The sequence below is a fragment of the Nyctereutes procyonoides genome, unplaced genomic scaffold, assembly GCF_905146905.1.
Source record: "Nyctereutes procyonoides isolate TBG_1078 unplaced genomic scaffold, NYPRO_anot_genome, whole genome shotgun sequence".
In the NCBI taxonomy this organism is placed as follows: Eukaryota; Metazoa; Chordata; class Mammalia; order Carnivora; family Canidae; genus Nyctereutes; species Nyctereutes procyonoides.
Genome location: NW_026575034.1, coordinates 19,614,021 through 19,633,056, shown reverse-complemented (window position 1 = coordinate 19,633,056; position 19,036 = coordinate 19,614,021). Strand labels below are relative to the sequence as shown.

General features: G+C 42.2%; 1 protein-coding gene across 1 annotated transcript in view; it reads left to right on the top strand.

The window, feature by feature from the left end:
* SYT9 (synaptotagmin 9) overlaps positions 1-18,805 on the top strand; it is a 193,078-nt gene extending 174,273 nt beyond the window's left edge. The window contains exon 7 of the mRNA XM_055317550.1: positions 16,618-18,805. Within this exon, the coding sequence (XP_055173525.1) occupies positions 16,618-16,626 (9 nt within the window). The 3' untranslated portion in view covers positions 16,627-18,805. The remainder of the gene's footprint in view (positions 1-16,617) is intronic.
* The last annotated feature ends 231 nt before the right edge of the window (positions 18,806-19,036 follow it).

Sequence of the window (19,036 nt, the reverse complement as noted above, 5' to 3'; positions counted from 1 at the left end):
TCCCTGCCAACGGGACACTGCCTGCAAGGAAGGCACATCACACAACAATGCAGCCTCCCGTGATGGCAGCCTCCTAGGCCAAGATAGGTTCTTACCTGATCATCTAAGGCCCAAAAGGGACCCCCATCCCCAAGAGCTTCTCACCAGGGCCTCACCAACACTCTGCACGTGGTTCCTGCAGCAGGGAGCCAGGCTGAGGGGAGACATGAAGCCAGGTCAGCTGTCTTCTCTCACCAAGTGGTGAGTGTGCCCAGAGGGGCTCCTGTTTCTAATTCACGCAAAGACCCAGAGTTAACGGCATTGTGGAGGGATGGAGGGATACATTCCATGGCCGATTGCCGGGCAGATGTTTCAGAAGAGAGCAGCTACTCAGATAAGAGAAAATTGTGCTGATAGGTTTATTTGTTTATTTGTTTGTTTGTTTGTTTGACATTGTGGGAGGCTGAGATGAAAAGATGATGGTAGGAATAATACCCCAAATACTGATATTATTTATAACTTAATATAAGCCTCTAAATCTTTGGGAAAAAGAGAGTGTCTTCTATCACACCCCTTTCCCAGACAACAAACACATTTAACGATGTCTCTCTCCCACAGAAAAGTAAGCTGCAAGACATTACTTTTTTTTTTTTTAGTTACCACATAGTTAATTGACTTTTCAAGATGCAGTTCTGCTCAACTTATTAGATGTATTTATTCCCTACAACTACATCCCAGAGTTTAAGCTCGTTCTGAGAACTTCTCCCAGGTTTCTCCCATAAAAAATACATCCATACTCACACCCAGAGAAGGAAGGGGGAGCATAATGGACCTGCGTAAACTGGTGGGGGTGGACCTCTGCTTGAGGCCACCACATAGCGGGGATTTTCTCTCTTGTGGTGCCATAATAGGCTACAAATTCTACAACTGTTCTCTTTGGCCTGTGTAAACTCTGGGCACGGATGACCATCTCCTGTGTCATATCTGCTGAAGTGAGGATCACCAACCAGTTGGGGTGAGGCTGGCCCCAACAAGTGCCCAGGAAAGAGGCCCCCCAGTGCCTGCCATCCCCACCCCCTACAACAGTTTCCTTCTCATTTTAAGCCACTCTCTTTAGGAAGGAGAACTCAGATTTTTATCAGATCTCCCTCCTTCAAAAGCTTCTGTTGGCTGGCCATGCCTATTTATGTTCCCTAAATTAATTTTCTATTTTTCACCTTTTCTCGTGTTGCTGCCTTTAACCTAGAGTACCTTTCCTCTGCATCCTTACTGTATAAATCCCACATTATCCTCAGGGTTCAATTTAAGCGCCACCTCTTCTGTGAAGTCTCCAGTGAACTGCGCCCCACTTAGCATGAAGTACTCCCATGATACTTTGATTGTGATTCAAATTGACCACTTACTGCCTCTAGCTTCCGCTTTATACTGAGTTAGATTCATCTGTCTTCAGTCTTGACTGTGAACCCCTTGAGGTCTGAGATTATGTTTCCTCCCCATAGTGAAAAGGAAGGGCTTTCATTATTCACTCAATTGATGTATTTAGCTGACATGAGCTCATTGCTGGACTTTTACTACAGATAGTGACTGAGCCTTTCCTCTGTGATCCATAGAGAAGTTTCCCGAATGTGATCAATAGGCAAGAAGGGACTGGTCAGTGTGAAACCCCCAAGAAAGGATTAAGACACATGCAGTCTGCGTGTGGCTCTTCAGTGTGGCACCCAGAGGAGAGTTACAAATTACACATGCAGCAGACTGGGTACATCTGCCTACAATGTCTCCCTCATGTCAGGCAAATGAGTGCTAGAAGATACTGGGGTCTTGTTCTTTAGTCAGAAAATGGTTACCATCCATAAGAGTAGTGGTGATATCCTGGAGTAAAGTTCACAGGTGAACAGATGGAGCATTCGTTTTATTGTATACTACACATTGGTGGGTTGGGAGGTGGATACATGACTCTTCATTCATTATCTCTTTGGTATATGTATGTGTAGCTCTTCATTATTTTTCAGAGTTCCATTTGTCCCTTTTTAGGAATTGCTGAATTTAAATACTCTGGTCCAGTTTGAGGACCAGCCAAAAAAGTTTCTCAGGAGCCAAAGCCAGCTACCTCCATCTAACCATCTAACCATCTAACCATCTCCATCTAACCAACACTTCTGTAGGGGCAGGGTGAATGAGGACCATGAAAGCAAGAGAAGTGCTTCAGCTGCTCCTACATGGTCGCTTCACCCTCGGTTCCCTGCTCTCCTGTGTGTTCTCCCAACCAGCCTCTGCACTGCTTGGACCTCTGCAGGGTCCAAGTCCTAAAATACAAATCTACCATGCTCCTCCCCTACTTCAATAGCTGCTTTTTGCTCAGACCAAGATCGAGTTCCCTACCTTGCCATTCCTGGTCCTCTGTGACCCTGCCTCCATCTCTTCCTTGTACTGTATGTTGAGGCCATGCCCAGTTTCTGGTGGTCTGCTCCATGCTTTTTCTTCACCTCATGCCCTTGCTCCCGCTTTGACTTCTTGTGCTATCCTCTCTACCTCTCTTTGCTTGGTTATATCCAGCTCATCTTTTAAGCATCTGATCAGTTGTCATCTTTTTCAGGAGGCATTCTGGAGAGCTCCCTACTATGAGTTAAATGTCTCTTGTATGTGTTCTCTTCCACTGGTAGGTACCCTGGGCCTGCCCCTACCATAGCATTTGGTGCCACTTAATATTATCTGTGTCTAAGTCATCCATGGTACATCCAACTGCTTCTTGACGATAGCAATTATTATTCATGGCCATATAACCAGGACCTGGCAAAATGCCTGTCATGGAGTCAGCATTGAATAAATTCTTGTTGGATAGAATTCCAATTTCTTCTATCTTACAACTTGGAAAATAGTTGTGGATTTGTTAGATGAACTCTGCATGTCATATTTTCAAAACTGCAGCTACAGGGTTCTATTAATGTGTACGAGTAACACAGTGCTAGCTAGCTCTGAAAGCCAAAGAAGCTCCATTTTCTTGGACAAGCTCTACCTTCCTTCCAGCTCTCAGTTCTCCAAGTATGAGGCAACACCCATGAGCATTACAACAGTGCCAAGTTCCCAGTACTGGTTTAGAGGGGATTTGCGGTGATGAGAAGCACAGTTCTCATAAGGGTCTCTGCCAGAGAATCATCTTAGTTTAAAAACAGGTTGGAGGAATGGTGACCACTTCCTCCAGAACTTCTATATGTTCAGACTCACCATGCTGGCTATGTATCTCCACAATCTTTCAAGATGCCTCTTTGCATTATTTGCATTATTTGTCTATATTGCGGCATTCTGTTCAAGTTTCCTTTAAACAATCACCTTGGGATGCCTGGGTGGCTCAGCAGTTGAGTGTCTGCCTTTGGCTCAGGGTGTGATCCCGGGGTCCCACATCAGGCTCCCTACATGGAGCCTGCTTCTCCCTCTGCCTATGTCTCTGCCTCTCTCTCTCATGAATAGATAAATAGAATCTTTAAAACAATCACCTAGCAGAGGAATGTGGGAGATTCCGTCATTTATTTATTTATCAACAAATATTGATTGAAACCTACGATGGGTATACATCATGAGAAAAAAGACAATAATTCTTGCCCAGTTGGAGCTTATATTCTAGTGTGAAAACCAGAAAATAGACATTGTAAATGAGCATATTATGTATTGTCGAAGGTAATAATCACTAATCAATAAAAAAAAAAATACAATAGGACAAGTAAGAGAGACCAGAAGTATTGTAGTGTTTTGTTTTCTTGGTTGGTTGGTTGTTTTTTTAAAGGGAGGTGATAATCTTAATAGAGGTAATGCAGGCCTCACAGAGAACTGAAACATTTGAGCAAACAGTTGAAGGAGATGACGGAGGAAGCCATGTGAGTATGCGGGCCCTGTAGGTGGCCAATACAAAGACCTTGGGAAAGTTTGTGCAAGTAGCTCTGAGAACAATGGGAGTGATGCAGAGTGGAGGAGGGTAATAGGAGATGAGATCAGAAAAGTAACAGGTGTGCTCAGACTACATAGAACCTAATAGATCTTTATAAGGATTCTGGTTCATACTCTGAGATGAACAGGAAGCCACTGCAGGATTTTGTAGAGAGATTTGTTGTGATCTAAGGTTATAACTGATCCCTATGATTCTATGTTGAGAATAGACCTTAGGGGGTGGGGTAGAAGGGGGAGATCTACTAGGAGCCTACTGCTATTATCCAGATGGAAACTGTAGAGGCTTGGACTGGTGTAGAAGCAGGGTAGTGGTGAGCGATGGTTACATTCTGGATATATTTTTGGAAGGAGACCTAATAGGATTTCCTGATATAGGATATGACAGAGAAAAGTGAAGGATGATTTCAACATTTTAGACCTGGGCTAAGAAGACAGCAGGTGGAGCACCCATGTAGGGCAATCAGAAGTTGGCCCTCCCAAGTGTGAAGCATCTCTTAGATATCTACAGGGAGACATCAAGTGGAAGTTAGATGCAAAAACCTAGAGTTTCAGAGAAAGGTCAGGCAGACACTGTAACATATAAATGGAGAAGAGAAGGGTCCAAGGGCTGAAGGACATTCCAATACTTAAAGGGAGGAAAAAGAAGAGAAACCAACAGAGACTGCGAAGGAGAGAATCATTGAAGTAGTCAGGAAACCAGGAGTGTCCAAAGAGGAGAGAAGATACTGTGTCCAAGACAAGGCAGTGATTAGATGTTGCCAATAGGACAAAGAATATGAGGACTGAAAACAGACATTGAGTTTATCAACTCAATTGGTGGAATGAGATACTGGGTTGATGGTGTCCTCCCAAATCCTAACCTACCCTGAACCTTTCTTGGAAATAGAGTGTTTGTAGATATATTTAGTTGTTAAAATGATGTCATACCAGGGGTGCCTGGGTGGCTCAGTCAGTTAAGCATCTGCCTTTGGCTCAGGTCATTATCTCAGGCTCCTGGGATTGAGCCTCATGTGGGGCTCGCTGCTCAGTGGGGAGTCTGTTCCTCTGTGCTCACTCTCTATGTCTCTCTAAAATGAAATCTTTTTTAAAAATGACATCATCCTGGATTAGAACGGGCCCTACATCCAATGACTAGTGTCCTTATAATAAGCAGATCATGTGATGAAGGCACAAAGAGAGCCAACAAAGAGAATTCAGGGTGATGGTGGAGCAGAAATTGGAGTGATACTGCTATCAGCCAAGGAATGCCAAGGATTGCTGGCAACTGCCAGAAGCCAGGAAGAGGCAAGGAAGGATTCTTCTGGAGTGCCTTTGGAAAGAGGAAGGGCCCCCTGACACCTTGAAATCAGACTTCTGGCCTCCAGAACTGGAAGAGAATAAATTCCTATTGTTTTAAGCCATCCAGTTTATTGTATTTTGTTATGAAAACCCCAGGACACTGATGCACTTGGTGCTATAGCTTGGGCTGCCATAACAAAATACCATAGACTAGGGGGTGGGGTGTGTATACACAACAGATGCTTATTCCTCCCATTTCTGGAAGCTGCAAGTCAAAGGTCAGGGTACTGGCATAGTTGGGTTCTGGTGAGGACTCTCTCCCTGGCTTGCAGATGGCTGCTTTCTCCCTGTGTGGTGATGGAAAGAGAGAAAGAGAGCACTAGCTTTCTGGTATCTCCTGTAAGGGCTCTAAGCCCATCATGAGGGCCCTACCCCTCAGGACTTCATCTCACCCTAAAGTCCTACCTGAAAATATCATCACATTGGAGGTTAGGGTTTCAATATATGAATTTTGTGGGGTACAGAATTCATTCTGTAGCACTTGATAAAGCAGTCATTTTACATAATGTACTTTGACTTCCTCATCTGTAAAATGGGGATAATAAGAGTATGCGCACGTCAGAGAATTGTGGCGAGGAGCAAGTAAATTAACAGATGTAATATTCTTAGAATAGTTCATATGAAATGCTATGTAACATTAACTATTATGATGATTTATAAATCCAGTCATTTTGTTTTGAAATTAAAATGCTCATTTTCATTTGTTCTTTGTTTAATTCTCAATTAGCTCATTAATTTGACAGATTATACTTCCCTAAACTGCTAAACACTAATTTCACACTTAATCAAATTCCCTTAAAAGTTCCAAATTAAAGAAAAAGCCTTATAATTTAACATAAAATTCTCCTACTATGTAAGCACCATTTAAGCAATCGATTGGCTACATTCCCTAAATATTTCAAACTGAAGTCACAAATTTAAAGTGTGATTATATCAAACACTTCAAACATCTAACACAGTAGGTGTTAAAAAAATTATTCTCAAGCCCTGTTAACTTTTTTAACTAAATTTTATTTTTGTAAGCAGTTTTAGTCTCACACAGAAAAACTGAGTAGAATGTATAGAGAGTTCCCATATAACAGGTGCATATATGCATATCCTCCCCCCTATTAGCATCCCCCACCAGAGTGGTACATATGTTACAATTGATGACCCTACATTGACACATCAATATCACTCAAAGTCTCTAGTTTGCATCATGATTCACTCTTGATGTTGTACATTCTATGAGTTTACACAAATATATAGTGGAATCTATCCATCATATAATGCCATGTATCATACAGAGTATCTCCATGTCCTTAAGATCCTCAGACACTGTTAACTCTTATAATGCTAATAAATAAAACCTTATACATTTAAATTACCTTAAGCATTTCAGCATCTTCAAAAAATAAATTTATGAACTCATATTGGATTTTCCTAAGCATTTAAATGTTGAATAAATGTAACTAGTCGATTATCCTAAATATATCCATTAAAATCATAAATCTGGTAATTTTATTATATTGTATTATTCAGCACTTACCTCAAAAACATAAAGTAGATCACAAAATGTGTTACTGCACTGAAATAAATATAACCTACACAAAAGTATTATTCATCATTTAGAATTCTTATGTGTTATACTGTTCTGGTGTTAAAAAGTTAATTTTCCAAAGAGCAGGAACAGAATTATCAGTTCTGAGACTATAGATGGTTATTCAAAGGTCTGAGTCCCAAATTGCAAAGGTAGGATACCTGCGCACAGATATGGGAAAGGGCTGGATTGCCACCCCCACCCCCAGGAAATGCCATCTCTGCATTAACAGGGCAAGTCTCTTCTAGTTGGCTTCTGCTAGCTGCACTGTCAGTGGAAGATAACACCAGGCTTTTTTAGTGGGATTTCATTTCACAATTCAGTGCTTCTCATATATCCTAGGAACATTTCAACTTTTACCCTGACCCAATTGTTTTTATAACTTTTTTCGCTTTTCTTCCTTGATTTGGGTAGATGGAATTCTGTGTGAGTGTGGGCATATGTGCACACACACATACGCACTCTATTTCTCTCCCTCCCCCCAACCATGGGACTTACAGTAAGCTTCTTTAAAAAAAAAAAAGATTTTATTTATTTATTTGAGAGAGAGGGAGGGAGAGACCACAAGCAGGGAGGAGGGGTAGAGGGAGAAGCAGACTCCCTGCAGAGCAGGGAGCCTGATGTGGGATTCGATCCCAGGACTCATGACCTGAGGTGTAGGCAGATGCTTAACAGAATGAGCCATTCAGACACCCCTATAGTCAAGCTTTGTTTTTTTTTTTAAGATTTTATTTATTTATTCATGAGAGGCACAGAGAGGGAGAGAGAGAGAGGCAGAGACACAGGCAGAGGGAGAAGCAGGTTCCATGCAGGGAGCCCGACTCGGGACTCAATCCTGGGTCTCCAGGCGCTAAACCACTGAGCTACCAGGGCTGCCCTATAGTCAAGCTTCTTGATGAGACCTCATTTACTCTTTTCTTGCTCAATGTCCTGTTTCTCTAGTCATTTGGTGACAATTGCAAGCTCCTCAAGAGTATGGTGTGCATTGATCATCTTTGAGTTTCTAATGGTCTGCACTTTGGTCTGGTGCTCAATAAATGTTTGTTGAATGAACTAATGAATAAATGTAATACATTATAAACTTGGAGTAGCAAACTCTAAATATCCTCCATGTAACTCCATCAAGTAGAGTAAGTTTTGCCTTGCCATAATTCCCTAACTTGCCTTTTCATCTGAAAACTCTGACAGCACTTCCCCCGTACCTTTTTAATGACACCTCACTTTCAGCTCTTGCTTCTTGCTTGTTTCTGCTGAACCTTCTCAGTAACAGTGTACACGTCACTCATGCCAACACTCACCACCTTTCCCCTATTGGTTGGCTTGATAGTGGGTCTTAGTACACTTTCCTACAAAGTCTGGACTGTTCAGAATTATTCTTTGAATTGAAAGTCCTGGGATCCCTGGGTGGCGCAGCGGTTTGGCGCCTGCCTTTGGCCCAGGGCGCGATCCTGGAGACCCGGGATCGAATCCCACGTCGGGCTCCCGGTGCATGGGGCCTGCTTCTCCCTCTGCCTGTGTCTCTGCCTCTCTCTCTCTCTCTCTCTCTCTCTCTCTCTCTGTGACTATCATAAATAAATAAAAATTAAAAAAAAAAAGAAAATGAATTGAAAGTCCTTTTTAGAAAGGTGCTGTGATGGAGTTAGCATTTAGGGGGCAATGACTTGCCATCCTGATCATGGTACTTAAGAGCATACATTTGGAACCATAAACACATGATGTCAGATCCTGTCTCTGCCATTCACTACCTTTATTTGGCCTTTCTCAGACTGTTACCTCTGTAAAAAATGTGATTGTAGCTTCAATCATAGAGAGTCCAGGCAAGAATTGAAAGAGATAAGCTATGCAAAGCTCTTGGGATAGAGCAAAGTGCTGGAGTGCTCCACAAAGAGTAGTTATTTCCCAAGTGGATTCCCCTTTTCCGGCTATCACCCCAGTCTTCTGACTGAAAGTACAGTTACATTCACACATCTCTAACCTGATTTTTAAAGGGGTAAGGAGCAATGAACAAAGAACGCCACTGAAGAAAGAATAAAGATACTAATCAGATTCTAAGCAGCAGGGCATGATATTTCCTCATGTGTTTTGCATGGCAGGGCTAAGTAATAGTCAACAAAATTACAAGATTTTTATGGTTTTTAAATAAAAATTTAAAGTACAAGTTTAATGATAATAAGCCCATGTAAGATTGAATCATGTAATGAGTCACTTCAATTTCTGACAAGCTTCTTAGTTCAAAGCCCTTAGATACTTCCTGTAATCAAAACCCATTTTCAAATTCACAGGAAGATATTATCTAATGATCCACCCAGTCTTTTCATGTTCTTAATTTGGGGTCAGTTTCAATGGCCTGTCTCACATCAGCTGTCATTTTTATGATCGAAAGTCACTTCACATTACAGGTTTCATTGAGACTGTTCTCATCTTTGGTTTCAATTCAATTTAATTCAAATAGGATCTGTGTGTCTCAGGACAATTGAATTCACTTCAATTCCCCTCTGTTCTGATAAGATTGTAACCACTACTTCCTATTGATGCCACTGAAGTTCCTGATACTTTCCAAATCTCTGGCGCTGCCAGGGAGGCCACTGGTCAGATAACAAGGACACTGCTGCTTCCGCCCCCGTGAGATGGGCTTGGTTCCAGCCCAGGAACCCACAAGGCCAGCCTTCTGGCCACCAGTGTTTGCACCACCATTGCTGTCTCTGGTGCTGGTGCCACAGTCTCTACCACCCCTCCCTCCTCCCCTTTAAAACCCTGCTGAGTCACTGCTCTTCTGAACTATACAAAAATCCTTCCATACACCTCATTTTATAAAAATCTTGCCTGAGAAACAGCCCGTTCGGTTAAGAGTTTGGAAAAGTGTTGTAACTTACATATTTTGTTTTCTTTGGTTGAGTTTTTCCAGTCTTTCCCCCCACAAGAGACACACAGAGGGGTTGGGCCACAGCAAAGTTCACCCATGCCATACTCAAAATTGTCCTTCTTTTGTGACAACAACTATTTTTTTTTCAGTCAAATGTTGAGCTATTTATTGTAGTTTTCAAAAATCACGTTATATCTACATGCTGTTTGACAACTTGTATTTTTATATATATCTTGAACATATTTTCCTACCAGTTTATAAAGATCTTCCTTGTCATTTTTGAAAAGTTAACATAGTATTCCATATTATTGATATAATTAACCAACCATCATATAATTAATGAATGCCCCATTGAAAGAAGATACATCTTTTCAGTTTTTAGCCGATAAAAATAGTGCTGGAGGAAACTTCTTTATGTATGTCTCTGCATGCTTGTGGGAATGCTTCTGTAGAGGTGAGATGTATCAATAGGCAAAAACATTTTAAATTTTGGTTGCAATTGCCAGATTGTAGTCCAAAAGGTTTCTTTTTGTTTGTTTGTTTGTTTTTTTGTTGTTGTTTTGTTTTTGTTTTAATTTATTTATTTATGATAGTCACACAGAGAGAGAGAGAGAGAGAGGCAGAGACACAGGCAGAGGGAGAAGCAGGCTCCATGCACCGGGAGCCCGACGTGGGATTCGATCCCGGGTCTCCAGGATCGCGCCCTGGGCCAAAAGCAGGCGCCAAACCGCTGCGCCACCCAGGGATCCCTCCAAAAGGTTTCTAACAAATTATATCCCCCACTAACAATGAGAATACGTAGTGCCTTACATTCAGCCTGAGTATTATTGGCCATTTTTAATATATCTCAATCTAAGTGAAAAGTGAAATCTTACTGATTTCTTTTTTATTTATTTATTTATTTGTTTTAATAAATTAATTTTTTATTGGTGTTCAATTTACCAACATACAGAATAACACCCAGTGCTCATCCCGTCAAGTGCCCCCCTCAGTGCCCGTCACCCATTCACCCCCACCCCCCGCCCTCCTCTCCTTCCACCACCCCTAGTTTGTTTCCCCGAGTTAGGAGTCTTTTTCTTCTCCCTTCCCTTATATTCCCTTTCACTGTTATTTATATTCCCCAAATGAATGAGAACATACACTGTTTGTCCTCCGATTGACTTACTTCACTCAGCATAATACCCTCCAGTTCCATCCACGTCGAAGCAAATGGTGGGTATTTGTCGTTTCTAATGGCTGAGGAATATTCCATTGTATACATAGACCACATCTTCTTTATCCATTCATCTGTCGATGGACACCGAGGCTCCTTCCACAGTTTGGCTATTGTGGACAAGGCTACTAGAAACATCGGGGTGCAGGTGTCCCGGGGTGCAGGTGTCATTGCATCTGAATCTTTGGGGTAAATCCCCAACAGTGCAATTGCTGGGTCGTAGGGCAGATCTATTTTTAACTCTTTGAGGAACCTCCACACAGTTTTCCAGAGTGGCTGCACCAGTTCACATTCCCACCAACAGTGTAAGAGGGTGCCCCTTCCTCCGCATCCTCTCCAACATTTGTTGTTTCCTGCCTTGTTAATTTTCCCCATTCTCACTGGTGTGAGGTGGTATCTCATTGTGGTTTTGATTTGTATTTCCCTGATAGCAAGTGATGCACAGCATTTTCTCATGTGCGTGTTGGCCATGTCTGTGTCTTCCTCTGTGAGATTTCTCTTCATGTCTTTTGCCCATTTCATGATTGGATTGTTTGTTTCTTTGCTGTTGAGTTTAAGAAGTTCTTTATAGATCTTGGAAACTAGCCCTTTATCTGATAGGTCATTTGCAAATATCTTCTCCCATTCTGTAGGTTGTCTTTTAGTTTTGTTGACTGTATCCTTTGCTGTGCAAAAGCTGCTTATCTTGATGAAGTCCCAATAGTTCATTTTTGCTTTTGTTTCTTTTGCCTTCGTGGATGTATCTTGCAAGAAGTTACCGTGGCCAAGTTCAGAAAGGGTGTTGCCTGTGTTCTCCTCTAGGATTTTGATGGAATCTTGTCTCACATTTAGATCTTTCATCCATTTTGAGTTTATCTTTGTGTATGGTGCAAGAGAGTGGTCTAGTTTCATTCTTCTGCATGAGGCTGTCCAATTTTCCCAGCACCATTTATTGAAGAGACTGTCTTTCTTCCAGTGGATAGTCTTTCCTCCTTTATCGAATATTAGTTGACCATAAAGTTCAGGGTCCACTTCTGGGTTCTCTATTCTGACAACAACTATTTTTTTCACACCTGAATTCTATATCTGACTTTCCCTAGGAGAAGTTCATTTCCAAGAAGCTTCTCTTGCAAGACCCCTGGTAGAGATGACCCTACCATTCCAGCAGACTTTGAAATTCCTTTATCCTGTAATTTTGTGGGCTGGCAGACCAAAAACATCCTGGGGCCTTCATGGCACTGTCCAGAGTAGGAACAAAAAGATACTGGGACCAGACAGGATCAGAGCCTGGAAAATCAACCCAGCTAAAGAAGAAGAGAATAGGCCACTCCACAGTATTCCCAGAGGCTGAGTTTGACTCCAGCTAGTTGTATGCGCAAGGAACCTCACCAAGTGAGCAAAACCCAGCTATGGAGGCAAGTCAGAGCTGGCCCCTGGCAGCGTGGGCTCTGCTAATAGTATCCCTGGGTATGGAGACTAATAAAAGATTGGCTAAAGTCACAGCCCAGCCCTTTATGCAGGCTTCAGGTAACGCCATAACACACCAGGTATAGAGATGGTTCCTAAGACAGGGAACTTTGGGAGACCTCTACCCAAAGCAGTGTGAAGGGCTGTTCAAATGGAGAGGAGAAACTAAGGTGAGAACAGGGAAGATTGAGGTTGTACGTAGAGCTGAGGGAGCAAATGAGGTACACACGCAGGTCACTAGCCAGGGGAATCCCAAGAAATGGAATAATAAAGTTGGAAGCTGTAAGTGGACTGTGGCACCTGCTCCATGTTACTGACTCAGACTAGTGTTCCTGAAAGTTCCTTCATCTCAGTTACAGTATCTGAAAAACCAAGGCAGAAGCTCAAATGTATAGACTGGACTTACAGAGTGGATTTAGGAATGATGTAATTGCTGAAGCATTGACTTTAAAGTTAGAAGTCTTGAGTTCAAATTCCAGCTCTGACACTTAGTAACAGTGTGGCTTTGGGCAAATTAATCTTTCTATATGTCTGTATCCTCCAGTAAAGAAACTCGTAGATCTTTGTTTAAGGATTTGTAAAGTTTATATCCTAGTGCCTGGCACATAATCTGCACTCAAAAACTGAAGGAATATGGTACATGGCCTAGTTGGCTAATAGCAACACAACTAATTCTTTGGTGGGTCTAAACCTGTTGACAATTTGCCTGCCTAGATAAAAAGGACTGAGGGGCAGGGGCTGGCAAGCTGGGCCTGCAGGGTCTCACAACTGAGAGGAGGGGCCCTGGGAAGATCCTGCTGGATGTGGGGGGGATGCAATGGGAAGGAGATCTATTATTCATAGGCTACTACAGAGCATCAGCTAGTCTGGGAAGGTTATTTTGAATCACAACATAAGACAAATATCCACTCATACTTTCCTTCTAGACTCAGAGAAGAACATCCCTTTCCCAGGGGTCTGGGTGTGCCCACAGCCAGGCACACACTTCAGAGTCAAGTGTTACAGTCAGACACGGCTGTCCATCTACAACGTATGCTCTGGCTTTATTGCTTGCTCTAAGTCAGAGCCTCACATGTGAACATTTGACCCATGAAATGCAATCCATATATTTCTGTTTCAGAATGTTTGTGGCCCTCCCATAGTTAATACATATGTTTTTTTGTTGTGCTGTGTCCTTGGGAGCGACTCTGGTTTTCTTTCTCTCTAGGCTGGCAGCATTAATACCCTTAATCTGTATTGGAACATGCCCTGAGTTTAAATTAAATCGATGCTGCACTGAGTGTGAGACAGGAGAGATCCTGCTGCTCTGAGTCTGGGCTCCCCTGAATGAGCCCATCCTTCCCAGCTTGAAAACAAGGAATGGATGTTGTACCACAAAGACCCCAGCCACCCACCCACTCCTCTTCCTACCTTATTTCCTTCCTCTCTACTCCTCACACCAAATCCTACCTATTCCTCCAAGGGCCATATGCTTTCCTGCCTTTATGCCTTTGGATGGGCTCTTTCCCGTGGCCAAAACGGCATTCTCTCCTTCTCTCCTGATGGACTCTCCTTTAGACTAAATGGCCCAACTCAACTTATTTTTCAGCATCCCCTTTGTAGACCTCCTCAGGCCCCTTGTCCTTTCCTCCTCTTTGCTCCTATGCATTCCACGCACACCTCTGTTACTCAGCTTCTCACCTTGTAACTTCTCCCCCTGGGAGCCCTTTGAGAGTGGGGTATGTGTCTTACTCATGGGATCTGTATCCCCAGCATCTATCACAGTGCCTGGCTACATTAAGAAATACATGCGTGATTACTACAGCTTTGTAGTATATCTTGAAATCTGGAATTCTGATACCTCCAGCTTTGTTCTTTTAAGAGATTGCTTTAGCTATTCAGGGCTTCTGTGGTTTCATACAAATTTTAGTATTATTTGTTATAGTTCTATGAAAACTGTTATTGGTATTTTTACCAGGATTGCGTTGACTCTAGATCACTTTGTGTAGTATGGACATAATAACAATATTAATTCTTCCAGTCCATGAGTATTAGAATATTTCTCCATTTGTTTGTGTTGTTGTCAATTTCTTTCATCAATGTTTTAGTTCTCAGAGTACAGATATTTACCTCCTTGGTCATGTTTATTGCTGGATCTTTTATTTTTTTTGGTGTAATTGTAACGGAATTTTTTTTGACTTTCTATTTCTGCTACTTTATTATTAGTGTATAGAAATGCAACATATTTCTGTATATTAATTTGTATCTTACAACTTTATTGAATTCATTTATCAGTTCTAATAGCTTTTTGGTAAAGTGTTTAGAATTTTCTATATAAAATATCATGTTATTTGCAAATAGTGTAAGTTTTACTTCTTTCTTACCAATTTGGATTCCTTTTATATCTTTTTTGTCTGAATGCTACAGCTAGGACTTTCTTACCATGTTGATTAAAAGTGGTGAGAATGGACATTCTTGTCTTCTCCTTGATTTTAGAGGAAAGCTCTCAGTTTTTCACCACTGAATATCATTTTAGCTTCAAGTTTGTCATATATGTGGCCTTTATTATGTGAAGGTATGTTCCCTCTAAACCCCAAATGGCATGGTACTGACATAAAAACACACACAGAGCAGTGGAACAGAATATAAAGCCCAGAAATAAACCCATGCATATTTGGTCACTTAATCTATGACAAAGGAGGCAAGAATATACAATGGGGAAAAGACATCACTTCAATAAATGATGCTGGGAACACTGAACAGCTACATGCAAAAGAATGAAACTGGACCACTTTTTTATACCATACTGAAAAACAAGCTCAAATTAATTAAAGACCTAAATGTGAGACCTGAAACCATAAAACTTTTAGAAGAAGACAGGCAGTAATTTCTTTGACATTGGCCTTAGCATTGTTTTTCTAGATATGTCTCCTCATATGCATGCAACTGGTGTTCAATGTTAGAATGAAAGTTAATTGCCATCTCTGTTAGAAAGGCATGCATCTCAATGGCATAAGCATTCTGGAATACCCTTTTCCGAGCATGCTTGTCCACTGGGGGAACAAAGGGGAAACAAAAGCAAAGATAAACTATTGGGACTACACCAAAGTAAAAAGTTTTTGAACGGTGAAGGAAACCATCAACAAAACAAAAGGCAACCTACAGAATGGGAGTAGATATTTGCAAACAATATATCCGAAAAAAAAGGTTAATATGCAAAATATAGAGAGAGCTTTTGTAACTCAACACAAAAAAAACCACCACAAATAATCCTATTATAAAATGAGCAGAGGACCTGAGTAGATATTTTTCCAAAGAAGACATTCAGCTGGCCAACGAACACATGAAAGGATGCTCAATATCACTCATCAGCGGGGAAATGCAAATCGAAACCATAATGAGATGCCACTTCACACCTGTCAGAAAGGCTAGAATCAAAAACACAAGAAATAACAAGTGTTGGTAAGGATGTGGAGAAAAAGGAACCCTCATGTGCTGTTGGGGGAAGTGCAAATTGGTATGGCCTCTGTGGAAATAGTGCGGTGGTTCCTCAAAAAATTAAAAGTAGAAATGTCATATTGATTCATAATTCCACTAAACTCCAAAGAAAATTCCAAAATTCCAAAGAAAAACACTAATTTGAAATGATATATGCATCCCTGTTTATTACAGCATTATTTACAATAGCTAAGATATGGAAGCAGCCCATACACACACACACACACACACACACACACACACACACACCACAATGAACTATGATTCAACCATAAAAAAGAGTGAGATCTTGCCATTTGTGACAGCATGGAGGACCTAGAAAACATCATGCAATGTGAAATAAGTCAGAGAAAGACAAATACCATATGATTTTACTTATATGTGGAATCTAAAAAACAAAACACATGAATAAACAAGTAAAAAAACTCTTAAATACAGAAAACAAATTGGTGGCTGCTGGAGGGGAAGCAGTGGGGGGAATGGCTGAAATAGGTAAAGAGGATTAAAAGATACAAACTTCCAGTTATAAAATAAATAAGTCATGGTGATGAAAAATACAGCATGGGGAATATAGTCCATAATATTATAATAATGTTGTATGGTGACAAATGGTGACTACACTCATCCTGGTGAACCCTGAGTAACATATAGAATTGTGAATCAGTATGTTGTGCACCTAAAACTAAAATAATACCATATGTTAATTATACCTCAATTTAGAAAAATAAAAAATATATATATAGATGAAAACCAAAGCACTCTTTCTGTTTCTTCTTCCTACAGAAACGATGACCATCGGTAAGAGGATTGTTTGTGCCAAGGACACAGTGGGACAACCACCTTACAAAGATCTTAAGTAACTTTTCTCATCCAACAACACCCGGACGACTCCAGTGACCAAATGCTGAGCTGTAACTACGGCAATAACTGGCCCTCTTTCCGGATTAGGTTTGGCGAATATGAGCGTTCTGGCCATCTTCAAGTGGCCTAAAGTGGTGTGGGAAGCACGGCTGTCACGGCCAAGAACACGATCGGACTATGGAAGAAACCACCCGATGTAGTGAGAACACTAAGAGTACCCTCGATCACTAGGATTCTTAGTGATTAACATGAGGCCCTTGGTGATGGGGCCATAGCACCTGCCCTGGCAACGTCACTCTGACATGATATTTGCTTGGACGCCCTGGAAGGACAGAATATTTAAAAATATATCCAGGTGCTAAATAGGCAGCAATTCCAATTCACACTGGACTACCTTTGAGCTAATAACGGTCTTCAGAAAATAACTTTACCCCAAAAAGTGCTTCAGCCTTGCAAGGAATAGCCCCAGGACAGTAAGAGGATAAACAGGCTGTTCCCCTGGAGAAAATCTAGTGCAAGGAGGGCTGATTCACAGCAAATTCACTGCCCCCTCCCAGGCATATGGCAGAGAGTTGATCATAGTCCTCTCTGTGCTAAACCCAGATTCTGAGGAGTCAGAATCCCTGACGTGTTTTCTAGATGGCCAGCAGCCACTTCCTTGCAACTGCTGTTCAATGTAGAATGAAAGTTAATAGCCATCTCTGTTAGAGAGGCATGTGTCTCAATGGCATAAGCATTCTGGAATACCCTTTTCCGAGCATGCTTGTCCACTGGGGGAACAGCCACAGGAACAGGTGTACCGTTATGTATAAGTTGATGGAGAGGTAACACAACCCTCCCCCTGAGGGGCACAATTTTTGGACCTTCTTGGCCTGAGTGCTTTCTGGGGTATTTCCATATGCAACAGCCCAGGGGCATAGCCTTGGGCAGCCACAAACAGGCTTCCTTTCACTTCCAGACACATATATCACTTTCATAGCACTTGGGGAATGGAAATACCTACAAGAGTGAAGGTCAAGGGCTCTCCCCGGGTATCTCATTCATTACGCAGCTTCCTCTGTGACCACATCAGCCAACCCACTGCCAGCTCTGCTCCTCATCCTCATTGCTTCTGCCTCCATACAAATGAAACCAAAGGCCTTAGCATACCTTGGGGCGGGGGAAGGGGGGTGGGTGTTACCTAGTGGTCCTCTCTCTCCTATTATGGGTGCAAGGTACCCCAACCACACATTGCGCCACTTCTCCAAGATAACATCCTCGGAAGCTCATTATCTTCATTTGAATTAACGTTTCGCTGTGGGACTAACTGGGTGGAAGCAGGATCCTTGCATGTCTGTAGAAAGTTCTTACTGTGGCAGCTGCCTGGTGCAAGAAACTCTACACGGATTTCACATCTAAAAAGGAGAGAGGCCTTTGGTTGTGTGAGTCAGTGTTACTACACTGTAGCTTCACGCATTCCCCAGCCTGCCTAGTCCATTTCCATCTCTGATTGGCTTTCAACCACCTGGATCCAAAGAGAAGCCAAGGTTCTGCCTGTGTCTGATGATGTGAGAAGAATTCAACTTTCCTTGCCCAAAGTTCCACCCTGCCTGTTCCTCCCCATCCAGACATCCTCCACCTACCAGTGTTTCGAACCAAAGCATGAAGGACATGTGCCAGCAGGATAGCCAGCAGAAAGACTGTCTCTAGAGCCAGGCAGATGAGCCCAGAAGAATGGTCCCAGAGAAACCAGACTGGCCCCAATAGATAGCAGGCAGCCATCTCAATAAACTTTGACATGTCCTTGGCACTAAGAGCCTGGGTAGGAGATCCTGGGGCAGCTGTGCCTATTGTTTCCCCCCTACCCCCAAAGATCTTCCTGCCCAGAAAGCTAGCAGCCCTGGGTACTACTGAGTATGTTACTGGCTTTTGGTGTGAAACAGAATGTAGCTTTGGAGAGGCTAGCAGGCAAAGAAGCCCGGCTGCATGCAGCTGGTGGCTTTGTGTCTAGAAAGGTTAGCCTAGCCAGTCCAGCTGTGGCCAGAGGCTGTTTCTGGATTTGAACTCCCCAAGCCCATCTGCACCTCTGCCTCTGTTCTCTTGCATTGTTTGGTTTCCCTTTAGTTTCCTAGTAAATGTTCCTTTTGAAAAATTCCAACTTTGTCTCATTGAACTTGGGGGGAAGAGGATTCTCCAGTGTCTTTCCCAGGTTAGAGAAGGGAATTAACATGCCTTGAAAAAATGGAAATGGCAGTGAGAGGGTCAGATCTTAGGAAAAGACTTTGGGGAAAGCTGGTGCCAAGAGATGGGAGAGGCCAAGTGTCTCCCCCGCCCACCTGGCCCTGATCCTCAGCCTCTTCCT